Here is a 17,798-nt window from a genome sequence, read left to right on the forward strand (position 1 = left end):
ATTTAGGGTATAATCCTTTCAAAAGATTTGAAACATATATGGATACGTGAGCAAATTTCATCCTTGTATTTTGAGAATGATCGTATTTGTTACAGTTTTGAAACTAAAAAAAAATTTTTAAGTTGTAAAAATCTTTACAGAGGTGTCATGGTTTCCCCGAGTTACTCAAGAATACATGACCATACAGTTTCCCATCTGTTCCTTCTATATCCTGTGGTATTGATATCTTGTGTGATAGGAGAGGACTGAGCTGCTTTTTTTGGCTTGTAGAAGCCTGATGGGAGAAATAGAGTCATCTTGATCTCTAGGCCTATGTTTTGTAAAAGATTAACGATTCCTGAACTTGAAGAAGTCATATGACCACCTGGGAAGTTACTGGGATAGTCTTGCTATAAGCAACGGAAGAGTTATTCCTTATGAGATATGCACCTGAAGGCATTCAAGGCTTCCTGGGTTTCACTTCCACCCAGAAAAGGAGCGTACAGTGACTTAAGTTGTAATTTGTCAAGGAGACTGACTTGGCAGAACCTACCTGTCCATTGCCTATATTGGGTAGGGCTCCTATGGATATTATCCCCTACCAAAAAAATAAAATAAAATCCAAAAGCTCAGGGAGATAGAGAAGGTTCTGGACCATTTGTCCCAATTACTGGCCCCAGAGAATTATTCCTTAGTCCAAAAAGAGAAAGGGAGAAATTGACACAAGACCTCATCACGCCAGTGACCACCTCCCCTTGATCACCCGCCAGAGGGCACCCTGAACGTCAGGGTTCCTGAGACTGTAGATGATTGGATTCAGCATGGGATTGGCTACAGTGTTAAAAATTCCAACAGCTTTATCCTTATCTGAAAGCTTGGCTGAACCTAGTCGCATGTAGTTAAAGATACCTGAACCATAGAATATGGCAACCACAGTGAGATGGGAGCCACATGTGGAGAAGGCTTTCTTCCTGCCCTCAGCTGAGCGAATTCGTAGAACCGCAACAGCCACATGGATGTAGGAGGTGACAACAAGAGCCAGGGGGGTACCTGCCATTATGAACCCCACGCCAAAGAGCAGCAGCTCGTTGAGCTGGGTGCTGGAGCAGGAGAGCTGGAAGAGCTGCGGGAGGTCACAGTAGAAGTGGTTGATGACATTGGGACCACAGAAGTTGAGTGTGGATATGGCTACAGTGTGGGTCAGTGCATTTGAGAAGGCACAAGCCCAGGACACAGCCACCAGCACCCTCTGGACCGTCTGGCTCATGCGGGTGCTGTAAGTGAGGGGTCGGCAGATGGCCAGGAATCGGTTATAGGCCATGGCTGTCAACAAGAAGCAGTCCACCCCAACCAGGAGGTGGAAGAAGAGCTGTGAGAGGCAGGCTGCATAGGGAACTGTGCGCTTGTGGGACAGGAGATGACCCAACATCGAGGGAACGGTGACGGTGATGCACCCAATGTCCAGCACTGACAGGTTCCCCAGGAAGAAGTACATGGGTTGTGGAGTTTGGGCTCCACCAAGATGGCTGCCAGGATGCTGAGGTTTCTCCCGACAGTGACAAGGTAGGCAAAGAGGAAGAGTACAAAGACAACTGGTCGTAGCCCTGGGGTCTCCACCAAACCCAGCAGGATGAACTCAGTAACAGCTGTTCCATTGGCCTCAGGTTGTGTCCGCATTAGTTCCTGCAAGGAAATATCCAAGGAAATAAGGAATAATTCCTCTCGATATATTAAAAGAAGAAATAGACTTCTTTCTATGTCCTGAGCCCTCTACTAAGTTCTCCGTTTCCAAGTAAGGACTTTCCCACCATCCAGTCCACACCACACTGGTTAAGTCACTACATTTGCTACAACATTCTCAGCCACATGAGAATCCTTTCACCATGTAAACATATATCAAATGATCATGTTATACTTTGACAGTTTTACTTGTTAATTACACCTGTATTAGGCTAAAAAAATAACATTTTATAAGCTTAAAAAAAAACTGAGAAGTCAAGGAATAGACTGAAACTAATATAGGAATTTAGTATATAATTCAAGCAGCATCTTAAAGGAATGGGAAAAAGTATTATTCAGTAAGTGCTTATGAGGGCAATAATACAGCTATGTTGGAAAACTACAAGTCATATACATACCTCATATATTTTGCAAAAATAAATTCTAAATGGATCAAAGTTTTAAATGAAGTATTAAACCACAAAGTTATTGGGGAAATGGAGAATTTAATAGTAGTAGTGCAAGGATAACTCAAAATATAGAAAAAATTTCAATAATCAAAAGTAATGTTTTAGTTATTTTAAAATTCTGGCCAACTAGCTAAATGGAACCACTTCTTCTCAATCCCCATTCTCTGTAGGCTTCCAGATTAGGGTTGGCCACAAGGGGAATTTGCATAATATCTGTAAGGCAGAAGTGAAAAGGAGAAAGGACAATTTGGCAACATCTTTGAAATTATAAATGTATTTTTCTTTTTACCTGACAATTGCATGTCTGGAAATTTATCCAACAGATGTATGGTCACAGAAATGATGGTGACACAGAAATGATGTCTGTGTCACACAGAAATGATGTCTGTGTGAGCTTATTTGTTGCAGCATTGTTCGTAAGAGCAAATAATTAGAGATAATCTATCTGTTCATTATTAAAGGGCTTACTAAGTTAATTATGGAATATTTTTCCAAAGGAATATTATGCAGCTGTAGGAAATAGCTCTATCTGTGCTGATTTGAAAGATATCAAAGCAGTATTATTAAATGTAAAGTAGAGACTGTATAATACATATACCATATACTATGCTTTGCTTATTGTATGGCAGAAACCAACACAACATTGTAAAGCGATTATCCTTCAACTAAAAGTAAAAGTTAAAAAAAACCCACAACTGTGTGAATATGAATTGAATTTATGCTTTAACTGGGTGAAGTGTGTGCTCAGTCACTCAGTTGTGCCCAACTCTTTGCGACCCCATGGACTGTAGCCCACCAGGGTCCTCAGTTCATGGAATTTTCCAGGCAAGAATACTGGAGTAGGTTGCTATTTCCTTTTCCAGGGGATCTTCCTGACCCAGGGATTGAACTGACAGAATTCTCTTGGGAGCATCCCCTGCTAATAATTACAGGGAGACTTACCCTGGGCTACAACAGTGCATAGTTTTAAGTCCTTTGTGGTTAACTCATTTATTCCTCACAACCTCCCAAAAAACAGATACCAGTTTAATCTGCATTTTACAGAAAGAACATGAGTCACATATAGCAAGTGGCTGAGGGCAAGGTCTTAACTAGGATATTCTGACTTTTAACCTGTTCTTAACATTTACACATACCATCAGGACACCTCAAGGATCATAAAGCCATGGCTTTCTCCTGCAACTCTCTCTCAATGTCTTTCTTTTCTTTTTTCTCCCAATGTATTTCTGACTCATTCTCATGATTCAAAGACATACTCTCATGCTCATGATAGCTGTGCCCTTGTAAGTCCCAGTCTTGCCTTGTAGGCTGCAGTAGCTCAAGTCCAAATCAGGGCCTTGGATGGATCATGGCCATGGTCAGCAGCTGCCCTCTGATTTCCCTTTTTATTTTAACCCATGTCTTAAGATAGCAAACTCTGTGAGTTCCTAGATTGCCACCTTTGCTTATGCTATTTTCTCTGTATTGAATGTCTTCCTTCCAATGTCACATATTCAAAATCTTCATGATTTAGCTCAAATGCTGTCTTCCTCCAGAAACTCTGCCCTGATCTGTGCCCATTTTAAAGTGATATTTTCACCTTCGACATTCCCGTGACACTTTAGTTGTATTCTACGTGGCACTATGCTTTCAGCACAGTCATTCATTGATTGATTATTGATTAGTCATTTAGTGATTTAGTCATTTAGTAATTTAGGGGTGAGATTCATGGCTGACTCAACCTTAGGAACTATATGCATAAACTCATTGTAATTGTGCATCATCTTGTAAATAAATGAATAGCCGCACTGGTTGACAAAGGTTTTCTGGCAAAAAGGGCCTCATTGTGGGCTAAGCTGGTGAGGAAAGGATTTGTAGACGATGGGAATTGTGCTAGACTTTGAAGGATTGACATGATCTGGAGGAAGTCGAGTCGAGTGAAAGGCACAGTGTGACTGCTGTAGGGAGAGGGTTGATTCCTCCATTTGTCTCGATAGGCATGCAGTGGTTGTAGCATCCATGCATTGACATATAGCTCTTTGTATGAACTTCCCACATATTTTCTACAATCAGAAGAGGGACTCTTCAAAAACAAGTAAGTCATGAGCCAGATATACTATGCTCACCTAGTAGCTTCTGTCCAGCCCTCAATTAACAAGTATCGAAACTTACATACGTCTCCTAAATTCTGGTTGTTCACCAGACTAGCCGTCCAGGGCTTCACTGGCGGATGAAATCACAGGTGTAATCCATTAATGAGGTGACCCTTCTAGATCACCATTCTTGGGGATCCATATGAGTCCTGGGCTTCCTCATTATGCTGTGACCACTCCCTGCTCTGAAGTCCCAATAAGTCCTTCATGCTATAGGGTTGGTCTCAGGAATCTGGTCAAGTTGCCCAGTAAGGACTGAGTTCTGGGCAGGGACAGTGAACACTGAATAAAATCAGAAAACAAGCTTTATCTTAAAAAGAAGGAAGAATTGGTAAAGGTGCCTGGAAGTGAAACCTCAAGCTTTGGATCATAGTCCTAGCTTTTTCACTCACCTGATATGTCATCCTGTGCAAGTCTCTTATTTTTGCTTTTGAGACCTTGGTTGCTGCATCTGTAAAACCAGGAAGCTTGACTTAGTGACCCCTGAAGTCCCTTCTCTGTTACATGGGAGCAGACGGAAGGTCATGAAAGAAGTTACTTTGCTATGGCACAGAGGCCAGCTAGGTTTCATGGAAAGGGTTGTAAAAGGGGGATGAGAATCTGTAAAAGTCAGTCCACTATTCTGGGGGAAAGAAAGGGGCCATATATACAGAAATGAGATAAAGAGAGGCTGAGGCCGTCTCTGTCTTGGGACTTCTCCACCATGGTGTTGTCCCCTTGGGACCTCGAAATTAGCCCAGGAAGGGGAAGGAGGCCATGGGGAGAGCTAAGGACAGGTACACAATAGAAGCCCTGATAAATACTGCAGTGGCAAATCAATGGTGCCTCATGACTCTGTTGACTTAGAATTTTTTCAAACATCTTCATCGCCATCCCTCATATTAATTTATGGAGCTAGTTAGGGCAGCTGTCCTAATAACTCTGTTTAACAGATGGGTACATAGGCAGCAAACGGCTTTCCCAAAGTCATGAGGTAACTAGAGGCAGAGCCAGGACAGAATCTGGGGTCTCAGGTTGGAGGTTTTGCTTTCCCAGAGGTCTGGTCCAAACAGAACCTTGCGGGTATAGACCAGCTGACTCCCGAACCCCAGGATGAGGAAGAAACCCAAGAAAGGAGGCAAAGGCTCCTTTTCCAACTTCAAATTTGTAACAAATCTTCAGAAAGAAAATCCATTGCCACCTGGGGCTTATTAGCAAGGGCCACACACTCTTGGGGATCCTATAATGATCCTGAGGGTGGTAGAAGCTGAGGATTCCCCCTGGGAAGTTGCCCCCCACTATAATTTTCTGGGCCAAGTCTTTAGAAAGTGAGAGTCTACTGTTAGAAATGACAGAGATTGAAAATTGGAGAGGCTGTGTAATGCAACCCCTGGATTCTCATGTCCTCAATTCATTACACCCAGGCCCATATGACAGCACACTGTCTGTGGGAGCCTGCTGGACTTTCTAAAGGAACAGACCTGCTCATCCAGTTATGAACAACTACTGAACCCCACTGAACCCCAGTTTCCCTATTTGGAAAATGGGTAATATTCTCTCTCAGGGTTGCTGGGAGGATTAAATAAAGTAACACACATGAAGTTCCTATTAGGAGACCACCGATGATGTTAGTAGCATAATAATAACATTTATTACACGGTGTACATGACACTACACCATGAGCTTTATATACATGGAATCTCAACCAACCCTTACAACAATCCTATGAGGTCAAAATTGCAAAATTTTTTGTTCTGGTTCTGTGAAAAGTGCCATTGGTAATTTGATAGGGATTGCATTGAATCTGTAGACTGCCTTGGGTAGTACAGTCGCTTTTATAATGATTCTTCCAATCCAAGAACAGCAAATGCACCTTATCCCAGTGCCCCAGCTTCTCTCCCACTCTGAGTGTCAGCCCACCAGACCTGGCACCAAGAGGGATGCCCTCAGCTACAGCTTCCCCCCATGGGCAAAATGGAACAGGAGGATACATGCAGCATTTGCACCCAGGACCCTGATAGGCTACTATGGTCACCTACAAGGCTCCCACAGTTTTGACTACCAAAGACCCCCATGGTTTTTGCCAACGTTGACATCAGTAGGAAAAGCTACACCAACCAATGTGCTTTTGCACAGCAAAGGAAGTAATCAATCAATTGAAAGCCAACCTACAGAATGGGAGAAAATACTTGCAAACCCATATTCGGTGGCTTCCCAGATGGCTCAGTGGGTAAAGAATCCGTCTGCAATGCAGGAGACACAGGAGACGAAGGCTCGCTTCTTGGGTCAGGAAGATTCCCTGGAGACAGAAATGGCAACCCACTCCAGTATTATTGCCTGGAGAATTCCACGGACAGAGGAGCTTGGTGGCTATAGTCTGTGGGGTCACAAAGAGTCAGACACGACTGAGCAACTAAGCACATGTGTCTGATAAAAGGTTAATACCCCAAATCTATAAAGATTGCATACAACACAATACCAAATAAAATGAAAAAGTCTTAATTTTAAAAGTGGGTAACAGACCCGAATAGAAATATTTTTCCAGAGAAGACATCCAAATGATCAACAAGTACATGAAAAGGTGTTCAACATCACTAGTCATCAGGGAACTGCAAGTCAAAACCACAGTGGTATCACCTCATACCTGTTAGTATGACTGCTGTCACAAAGACAAGAAATAACAAATGTTGGTGAGGATGTGGAAAGAAGGGAGCCCTCACACACTGTTGGTGAGAATATAAATTGGTATAGCCATATGGAAAACAGTATGGAGTTTCCTCAAAAAATTAAAAATAGAACTGCCATATGGTCTAGATCCTCTGTCCATGGGATTCTCCTGGCAAGAGTACTGGAGTGGGTTGCCATCTCCTTCTTCAAGGGCTCTTCCCCAGCCAGGAATAGAACCTGAGTCTCTTATGTCTCCTGCATTGGCAGGCAGGTTCTTTACCACTAGCGCCACCTGGGAAGCCCAGTTGCATATCCAAAGGAAATGAAATCATTAGTAAAGAGATATCTATGCTCCCATGTTCGCTGCAGCATTATTCATAATAGTCAAGATATGGAAACAACCTAAATGTTCTTCAGCAGATAATTGGATAAAGAAAATGTACACAGAGGAGTATCATTCCACCGTGGAAAGGAAGGAATGCCTGTCACTTGAAACAAAATGGGTGGAATTTGAGGGCAAGCTCGTCTGTCCATGGACTTCTCCAGGCAAGAATACAGGAGTGGGTCACCATTCCCTTCTCCAGGGGATCTTCCCAACCCAGGGATCAAACCTGCATCTCCTGCATTAACAGGCAGATTCTTTGCCACTAGTGCTACCTGGGAAGCCCTAATTAATCTTATTTAACCTTAATTACTTTCTAAAGACCTTATCACCAGATACAGTCACATTGCGAGTTTTAGGGCTTCAACAGATGAATTTTGGTGAGACATAATTCAGTCCATATCATGGATATTAAACATTTGAAAAATATTCAATTTAATGTGAACATAGAAGAGATGAATATTGAAACACTCATTGGTAATTTTCAGCCTTTATATTGTGAAAAATGAGAAGCGTTTATTTATAGCAGCTGACAAAGTTATGAGGATGAAGTGATTTCACTCACTATTGGAATAACAGAATAGTGCAAATATTTTGTAGAATAAGAGCAAAATACATATCAAAAATCTAAATTTTTATTTTACTCAACTCAGGAATTTTGTTAATTAGAACTTATAGAAATGTTTGCAGGATAGTAGAAACTCATCTCTAAAGAATAGTTTTTACATCATTGGTTGTAATTGCAGTAAATCTACAAACAATCTAAACTCCATCAAAAGGAACATGGTTAAGCAAATTATGATTAGCTCATAAAGTAACACTAGCAGTCATTAAAATGGATTAAGTAAGTGTTCAGATAGTTAGCATGTAGAAAAGTCTACCGTGTAATGTGTAAACATAAAACATGACATATATGCCTCTATTGATATGAATATACACAAATATGTTTATGTTGATATAAACATACATAAATATATTTATGAATGTGTAAAAAAAGCTAAAAGGGTCAGTACCAAATTCTTAACAGTAGTTTCTTCTGGAAAATTGCATTATGAAGAGTGAGGACAGAGAGGATGAAGGTTTTGATTTTACACTCGTAAAATTTTGTTTTCATTTCTATAAACATGATTTCTAAGAAAAATTTTAAATCAATGGATATTTCTATTTCAGAAAAATAGAAAGAAATGCCAAAGGAAATATAAATTCTCCACTGTTAAAAAGCCTAGAATCTTGAAGTATAAGCAGGGTCTCAAATTATACTGTACTAGGTCTCGATCCTTGTGTAGGATCCTTGTGTAAAAGCAGGTTGGGAATGCTGCTTTCAGAGCAAGCCTGACAGGAGGATGTGCTAATACTTGGCACCAGGCTGTGAGTTTCCATATTCCAGTCTAGATAGAATCTCTGCTGGTGTGTAGTTTGGGGAACCCCAGCAGGAAAAAACTAAAGGTTCTTCCTATAGGGTCATGAGCCTTCCAGAATATAGAACTACCTGGGTTCCATCTCCATCTGGAGTGTGAGGGGGTAGCTAGGACCAAATGGCAACTAGTCAAGGGTTCTGGTCTATAGAACCTACACATCTATTATCAGCTCAAACCTCCTTGAGGAATAAGAAGTCTCACTTCCTAACAAAAGTCAGCTTGCTCAAGATCTAGGAAGGACAGGGATACTTGCTACGGTTTCACCCTCTTGAGACATCCCTCATGCAAAGGCTCGCTTCCCCATGAGCACCCTCCTTAGGGCGCCCTGCACATCGGGGTTCCGGAGGCTGTAGATGAGTGGGTTCAGCATGGGACTGATGACGGTTTGAGGATGCCAATCCCCTTGACCTTGTCCGAAGCCTCCACGGAGCCCAGCCGCATGTAGCTGAAGACACCTGTGCCATAGAAGATGCCCACCACGGTGAGGTGGGAGCCACACGTGGAGAAGGCTTTCTTCCTGCCCTCAGCTGAGCGGATCCGCAGGACTGCAGCTGCCACATGGATGTAGGAGGAGACAATGAGAATCACAGGTGCACCTGCCATGAGGACACCCAGACCAAAGAGCAGCAGCTCGTTGAGCTGGGTGCTGGAGCAGGAGAGCTGGAAGAGCTGCGGGAGGTCACAGTAGAAGTGGTTGATGACATTGGGACCACAGAAGTTGAGTGTGGATATGGCTACAGTGTGGGTCAGTGCATTTGAGAAGGCACAAGCCCAGGACACAGCCACCAGTACCCTCTGGACCGTCTGGCTCATGCGGGTGCTGTAAGTGAGGGGTCGGCAGATGGCCAGGAATCGGTCATAGGCCATGGCTGTCAACAAGAAGCAGTCCACACCAGCCAGCTGATGGAAGAAGAAAAGCTGTGAGAGGCAGGCTGCATAGGGAACTGTCTGCTTGTGGGGCAAGAGACGACCCAACATCGAGGGAACAGTGACGGTGATGCACCCAATGTCCAGCACTGATAGGTTCCCCAGGAAGAAGTACATGGGGGTGTGGAGTTTGGGCTCCACCAAGATGGCTGCCAGGATGCTGAGGTTTCCCCCGACAGTGACAAGGTAGGCAAAGAGGAAGAGTACAAAGACAACTGGTCGTAGCCCTGGGGTCTCCACCAAACCCAGCAGGATGAACTCAGTAACAGCTGTTCCATTGACCCCAGATTCTGGCTCCATGGGTCCCTGTAAGAAGATGTCCCATAGGGGAAGGGATCAGTCTTTCCAAATTAGCTGATCAGAAGAAATACACTGACTCGCTTTCAGATGTCAAGCCTCAGGGTAAATTCCCGTGTCCTAGTGGGTATTTCCTCTTTCAGGCCACACTTCACTCATTAACCTGCTCTGTCTTCATCTCAGAGTCCTTACCCAGCGTCCAGGTGAGTTACTTATGCCACAGCTCCATTGGACTTCCCCACTTCCTCATGAAAGATAAAAATCCCTTTCTTCCTTTGATCTCTAGAACCAAGGAAGGAGGCCCTCCCACTCCCAACAACCCCTATGAGAAGATTTGGGGAAAACATAATGCTGAGGTAAAATTGAACAGATGGTAACATAGAAAGCAACAGAACTGATCATGTTGTTGTTGTTTAGTTGCTAAGTCACCTCCAACTCTTTTGCAACCCCATGGACTGTGGCCTGCCAGCCTTCTCTGTCTATGGGATTTCCCAGGCAAGAATACTGGAATGTTGGCATTTCCTTCTCTAGAGGATCTTCCCAACCCAGGGACTGAATCCTTGTCTCCTGCACTGGCAGGCAGAACCTTTACCACTGAGTCACCAGGGAAGCCAGAATTGACCATATTTATAAGGACTTTATAATTCATAATTGTCCTTATAAATATATTACAAAGAAATAAATATCTGGACAACATGTAAGCAAGAAAAATATAAAGGGACACAAAATTAGGAATTGAAAAGGTCACAGATAAAGAAAATAGTAACGGAACACTATTTGTCCTGAGTTTGAACAATCAATTCAAGAGTAGTGCCTAAACCAAATAAACCAACTGAAAAATGGAAGAAGTGATTGATAATATACTTCCATTTTAAGCTCCAGGCTCATATGCTTCTTTGACCAATTATTTTTTTATATAATTATAATGTAATATAAACTCTTCTTAACTTACAAAATATGAAAGCCTTCCAATATATACTTTTAAAGTTAGCAAATCCTGATATTAAAATGTAACAATGGTGGCAAAAAAGGAATTATTCTACACTATCCTTGTTTGATATTATGTATGTAAAAATCTTAACTACAATACACGAATCCATCATTATCTAGTAGATTTTATAGGAGAGGATGGTTTAATATTGGTAAATCTATTAATATATTGTAACATATTCGTTGGCTTAAAAAGAGGAAAATTTTATAGAGGCAATTCTTAAACATCTGCACATATACGGAATATAGAAAGAAAAGAAAAAAAGAGAAAAACACACTTGTAGTTACTTGAAATGGAAATATATCACTTTATGTTACAGAGCATGTCCATTGCAAATCTGAATCATTTATAATGGCAGAATAGTAGTGATATTTGTATTAAAATCAGGAACAAGGAAAGCTATGGCCTTTCTACTTCAGATATTTCTCATTCTAAAAGTTTTGGGCAAAGGAAAATAAAATGCTTAAGTAATAAAAATAAGAAAGAAAAGAGTAAGTTAAGAACAATAGCATTGCCTAAATAGAAGAAAGAAAAAACTTGGAAATTTGTGGAATTATTAAGATATTAGCAAGTTAAATAAAAAACAATTATACACAAGCCAATGGATTCCTTACACGACAACAAAAGTCAGTCAGTGTTAGTGGCTCAGTCGTGTCTGACTCTTTGTGACCCCATGAGCTGCAACCTGCCTGGCTCCTCTGTCCATGGAATTCTCCTGGCAAGAATACTGGGTTGGGTTGCCATTCCCTTTTCCAGGGGATCTTCCTGACCCCAGGGATCGAACCTGGGTCTCCTGCATTGCAGGAAGATTCTTTACCTTCTGAGCCACCAGAGAAGCCCATATGCCAACAAGGGTCAGCTATAAAACTCAGAAGTTCAATTGTAGGGTGAGATCTTACAACATGAATTAAATTACTTTCATAATATATCTTTCAATGTTCTATTTTCTCTAAACTCCAGAGATCTTTAAAGGCCAGCAGTAGTAGCTCAGTAGTTCCTCCTATCATATTTCCACCAGGTTCAAGGTGTTCAAGTCCCTTATATAAAATGGCTTAGCACAGTCAGCCCTCTGTATCCATGGGTTCTGCATCCATGGACACTGAAAGCCAACTGTTTAAAACTTTTTAAACTGTACCAAGGTAATCATCTTACTAGGAGCAAATTTTAGTTAAAAGGGCCAGCTTCTCTTTGTCAAAGGAAAATATATAGCTATAATGTAACAGAAGCAGAAGGTATTAAGAAGAGGTGGCAAGAATACACAGAAGAACTATACAAAAGAGATCTTCATGACCCAGATAACCATGATGATGTGATCACTCACCTAGAGCCAGACATCCTGGAATGTGAAGTCAAGTGGGCCTTAGGAAGCATCATTGCAAACAAAGCTAGTGGAGGTGATGGAATTCCAGTTGAGCTATTTCAAATCCTAAAAGGTGATGCTGTGAAAGTGCTACACTCAATATGCCAGCAAATTTGGAAAACTCCAAAGTGGCCATGGGACTGGAAAAGGTCAGTTTTAATTCCAATCCCAAAGAAAGACAATGCGAAAGAGTGTTCAAACTACCACTCAATTACCGTCATCTCACATGCTAGCAAAATAATGCTTAAAATTCTCCAAGCCAGGCTTCAACAGTACATGAACTGTGAATTTCCAGATGTTCAAGCTGGATTTAGAAAAGGCAGAGGAACCAGAGATCAAATTGCCAATATCCGCTGGATCATCAAAAAAGCAAGAGAGTTCCAGAAAAACATCTACTTCTGCTTTATTGACTACACCAAAGCCTTTGACTGTGTGAATCACAACAAACTGTGGAAAACTCTTCAAGAGATGGGGATACCAGACCTACCTGATCTGCCTTCTGAGAAATCTGTATGCAGGTCAAGAAGCAACAGTTAGAACTGGACATGGAACAACAGACTGGTTCCAAATTGGGAAAGGAGTATGTCAAGGCTGTATGTTGTCACCCTGCTTATTTAACTTATATGCAGAGTACATCATGCAAAATGCCTGGCTGGATGAAGCACAGCTGGAATCAAGATTGCCAGGAGAAATATCAATAACCTCAGAAATGCAGGTGACACCACCCTTATGGCAAAAAGCAAAGAAGAACTAAAGAGCTAAAGAACTAAAGAGCCCTACTTAGGTTCCGAGCCTAATGTCAAGTGCAATGGATACAAAAGGAGAGGTTACTGATGAGAAGATGAGTCCCTGGGCTCCGGCAGTGTGAAAGAGGGAGCAGTCCTTTACAGATGAATCAGCAGAGCCAGCACTGACCTAGACTTTGAGAGACAGGGAGAGTTGAATTGATCTGAAGTTCAGTTCATTCCAGTGATAATGACTGAATGCCTATTAGTGCCTTAGACTGTTTTACAGACATGTATCAGGAGCTCATAAAGGACCAAGGAGGGAGGCTACCGTAATTCTGTGTCTGAAGGCAGTGGTTATGCTCTGGGCATGAGGGTTGGGGAGACAGAGGAGGAAGACTCGCCTGGCTTGTTGGTGATGGGGAATTCAGGGAGAGCTTCCTTGAGATGGTGAAAGCTGAGCTAACAATTAAGGCACGTGGATGAATTACGAGGAAAAGTGAGTAGAGCAAGGCAAGGTAAGATCATGGGGTGAGTGGTATGGGGGGAGTATTTGTGTTTGCAGCAGAGAGCCAAGCTCTCACACCCTGTGACTGTAGCGGAGCCAGTCTGGAGGAAGAAAGACTCGTGTTCTTTCCTGGCAAGGACTCATCCAATGAAAATCCAGAGGTCCTTTGCTGACCACAGCCCTCTCAACTTCCCTTTTCCCTCTATGAAAGCTGCGAGGTCTTTTCTCTAGTTGCAGCGAGTGAGAGCTACTCTTCGGTTCAGTGCCCGGGCTTCTCATTGTGGTGGCTTCTCTTGTGGGGCGCAGGCTCTAGGGCATGTGGACTTCAGCAGTTGGGGCTCGTGGGCTCAGTAGCGGCAGTTCCCGGGTTCTAGAGCAGATGCCCAATAGTTGTGGCGCATGGACTTAGTTGCTCTGTGGCATATGGGATCTTCCTGAACCAAGGATTGAACCAGTGTTTCCTGCATTGGCAGGCAGGTGTGTTACCACTGAGCCACCGGGGAAGCCCCCCTCCTTGGTTGAGAGCTCCACCAGGTTTCCAGTCTCCTACCTGGATCCCAAATCCCCACAAAGTCACTTTTGTCTGCATGTGTGTGTGTGCGCTCACTCAATCGAGTCCAGCTGTTTGTAGCCCCGTGGACCGTAGCCCACCAGGCTCCTCTGTCCATGGAATTCTCCAGGCAAGAATACTACAGTGGGTTGCCATTTCCTCCTCCAGGGGATCTTCCTGACCCAGGGACTGAACCCACATCTCTTGTGTCTCTTGCACTGGCAGGTGGATTCTTTACCACCTGGGAAGCCCACTTTTGTCTGCATGAAGTGAGGTGAAAGTTGCTCAGTTGTGTCCAGCTCTTTGCGACCCCATGAACTCTATAGTCCATGGAATTCTCTAAGCCAGAATACTGGAGTGGGTGGCCTTTCCCATCTCCAGATCTTCCCAACCCAGGGATCAAACCCAGGTCTCCCACATTGCAGGTGGATTATTTACCAGCTGAGCCACAAGGGAAGCCCAAGAATACTGCCATGGGTAGCCTATCCCTTTTTCAGTGGATCTTCCTGACCCAGGAATTGAACCTGGGTTTCCTGCATTGCAGGCAGATTCTTTGCCAACTGAGCTATCAGGGAAGCAGTACATTTGTCTGCATATGGCTGCTAAATGGTTGTTGCTGGGGGCACACAAGCAGAGGACCTCCTATTTGCTTTCTTTCTCATTCTTTCTATATGGTTCTTTTCTTGCTTTGAGGAAGGAAGGCACCACATTTTAAGAGGCCAATGAACTGAAGGCAGCCTCCAACCTCAGGCCACTGAGGTCCTGAGGCCCTCAGCCCCCTAACCTGCAAGGAACTGAGTCCTACCAGTGACCACGTGAATGAATGTGAAAGCTTTCCCTTCCTCAGTCAGGCCTGGAGACAGTTATACCACTGGCTGATGGCTTGATCGTAGCCTTGCGAGAGGACTCAGGTCAAGTATTTTTGATGAAATTTAGCATCCATATTGAGAAGTTCTGTAAGTTTAAAATATACATGATTCTAAGGACAGTATGAAAAATAAGAATGTAGAATATCTCATTTATAATTTCATAATATTGATTATATTTGAGATCGTAATGTTTTAGATATATGAATAAGAGAAAATATATCATTTAAATTAATTTCACTTGCTTATTTTTGCTTTAAAATGGTCCCTGCTACAGACTCAGAAACAGTCTTGTCCCCATGAGGCTTCTAGAAAATTTAAAATTATGTATATGGCTCAGATTAAGTTTCTGTTGCATGGCTCTGGATGATATCCTCTTCCTCCAAAAATTATTTATTTTTGCATCTATTAGGCACTAAGATTAGATCACTTTTGTTCAGTCTGGACCTGACCTGCTTCAAAGCTGAGTTTCATTGTTTGTGAAGGTTGGCCAGTTATTATTTCCTAACAAACAATCCAGTGGAAAAGAGGGCAAAAGCTGTCAAAATGCACTTCTAAAAGAAGAAATACAACTGGCCACTTAATATCTGAGAAGATATCCAACTGCAGTTTTAACTGGAATTAAAGATCCAAATACAAATACTGCTGTTTCTCAACCTTCAGTTTGTAGAAATTAAAGATATTTACTTATAACAACCCTTTATGAAAGGGAAGTGGTAAGCAGACACCGTCATAACTTAGTGGATGTACAAATTAGTGCTAAGTGCTCATGGGGTAGATAGAGTGGTGGAAGTGGTGGTGGTAAAGCTCTCAAAATGTTTTCTGGGTTCATCCTCAGGAAAAAGTTCACCTAGAAAATAATATAAAAGGTCATTTAATGTGGAGAACCCTGGAGAGATGACCTCGTCCCAGTTCTTTATGGTATACGTAGAAACACGTCCAGCCATAGAGAAGCACTTTCTAAGGTCACAGAGCAGTGGTTACAGCCCACACTCATGGTTGTCATTCTCAAGAATTTTTCCCTTTGAGAGAAGCTCATTCTCTTTAATGCCAAAGTGTCTGGAGACTCAAGAGTATCAGGAAAGACTGATTTCATCTGTGTTCCTTAGACTGTATCACCAGGAGCTACACCCAAAAGCAGGGAGGCTGATGACTTTGATGGCCCAGTGGGGTTATGGAGGATGAAGCCTCAGCACACACATCTCCCCTCCATCTTCTCCATCTGTCAGTCCTACCCTCTGTCCTTCTAGGATCATCTCCTAGCCAGAGGAAGCAGAAGAGGAATACCTAAACTGCCTTGTATCATTACACCTTCATCAAAACTTAAACTTTTGGAAGGGTGGGGCCCAACAGTAACATCAAAGGTGCTAGTATTCCATGGCCACATGCTAATAGGAAGTGATTCTGTAGGTGAATTTTATTCTCATCTCCCCTCCTATTCAATCTTCATTTTCTCTACACCCATCCTTGACCTCATCAGCATTCCTTAGGCATCTAGTTTGAAGCCCTTAATTCTCTCATCCTTTCTCACCTCCCATCCTCTCATGTCCTTTTCCTAATTTCCATTTTCCCTTCTCACTTCTTTTGCTCACCATCCTGTCCCATCCCTCCACATATCCTCATTTTCATCTTCAGTCCTCCATTCCCAAGCCTTTCTTACTTCTCACTCTCATGCCTTTTCTTCCCATCTTTATCTCAGCCTGTCCTTTCAGTTTCTTGACTCCAAAAGAGATTACAAAGAAGACAAGCTCCAGGTGTAGCCATGGACAGTATTGGAAGTGATAGAGTCGAGAAACATCAGAATTACCAGGACAGGGTAGGCAGCCTTTCCAAGGGAGGATGAAAAAAGGTTACAAATCAATAATGGATGAAATGAATGCTGCATGAACATCAAGTTGAGGAAATTCTCTAGGTTAGAGCTGTACTGATGCATTAGGAAAAAGTTAAAGGTGTCACTCCTAGGGACTACCTTTATGGATATTTTTTGAGCTAGGAGGTTTGAGAGAGAAAAGTAAGACTTTTGAGAAGGTTATTTTGGATATTCTACATGGAAAATTCTAAGGAAATCATAGTAAAAATGCCTCTTTCAAAGACTTTATCATTTATATGAGGAAGAAGACATTAAATAAGAAAGATAGTAGAAGATGGAGATAGAAATGTTCCTTTTTTGATCTTAAGATATATCATGGATGCTTTAATATAGTTTTTATTTAGTGGGCTCGTTCTTTTTCTAGACCCAACCTGTGCTCTAGATATACTCTGGGATTCCTGTGTGGTTGTGAAAATAAGGAAGTGATTTTCTGAGAGGCAAAAGGCAAATAATAAAGTAGAATAATCCTTGGCACTGAACCCACAATTTAGGACACCATTCTGCACCCTGATCTAGAGGGAATCTCACATCCCCACCAGAAGAAAACTTGATATTATTGGTTACTTAGGCTGTGGTTAACCAAATAACCCTTCCCTGTAGGACATTTCTACCCAAGACCTACCAGACTACCAAGTCCTCAACTCTACATGGAAAGTGAGCACAGCCAAAAGCAAGGTAGCAGCTTGCCCTGGAAACTTTCACTAACTTCATATCCCCCTGTTGTGTTTGTTTTTTCTCTACTGCACATATCGCCATGTGATCTACCATATAGGATGCTTGTTTATACTCGATGAATGCTGTCTCTCTTCATTAGAATGTGAGTTGCGTGAGTGCTCAGACTTCTACTTTGTTCATCAGTGCCCAAGAAGAGTGTCTAGGTCACAGAAGAATTCAATAAATACCTGTTGTATAAATAAATGAATGAATTCTGTAGGGTTTCTTTGCAGAACAAGCACAC

At 42.3% G+C, this 17,798-nt stretch overlaps 1 protein-coding gene and 1 pseudogene across 1 annotated transcript; both read right to left on the bottom strand.

Annotated features, from left to right (window-relative positions):
- Positions 1-712: 712 nt before the first annotated feature.
- Positions 713-1,668, bottom strand: LOC122693407 (annotated as a pseudogene).
- A 7,364-nt stretch (positions 1,669-9,032) lies between these two features.
- On the bottom strand, positions 9,033-9,973 carry LOC122693408 (olfactory receptor 3A1-like). Its single transcript, XM_043900907.1, has one exon. The coding sequence runs from the start codon at positions 9,971-9,973 to the stop codon at positions 9,110-9,112; it is 864 nt and encodes a 287-aa protein (XP_043756842.1). The 3' UTR covers positions 9,033-9,109.
- Between the last annotated feature and the right edge of the window lie 7,825 nt (positions 9,974-17,798).

Source organism: Cervus elaphus, chromosome 5, assembly GCF_910594005.1.
Source record: "Cervus elaphus chromosome 5, mCerEla1.1, whole genome shotgun sequence".
Lineage (NCBI taxonomy): Eukaryota > Metazoa > Chordata > Mammalia > Artiodactyla > Cervidae > Cervus > Cervus elaphus.

What these genes read in the sequence shown, in the direction of transcription:
- LOC122693408 (XM_043900907.1), bottom strand. Translation starts at nt 9,973, where the DNA reads ATGGAGCCAGAATCTGGGGTCAATGGAACAGCTGTTACTGAGTTCATC.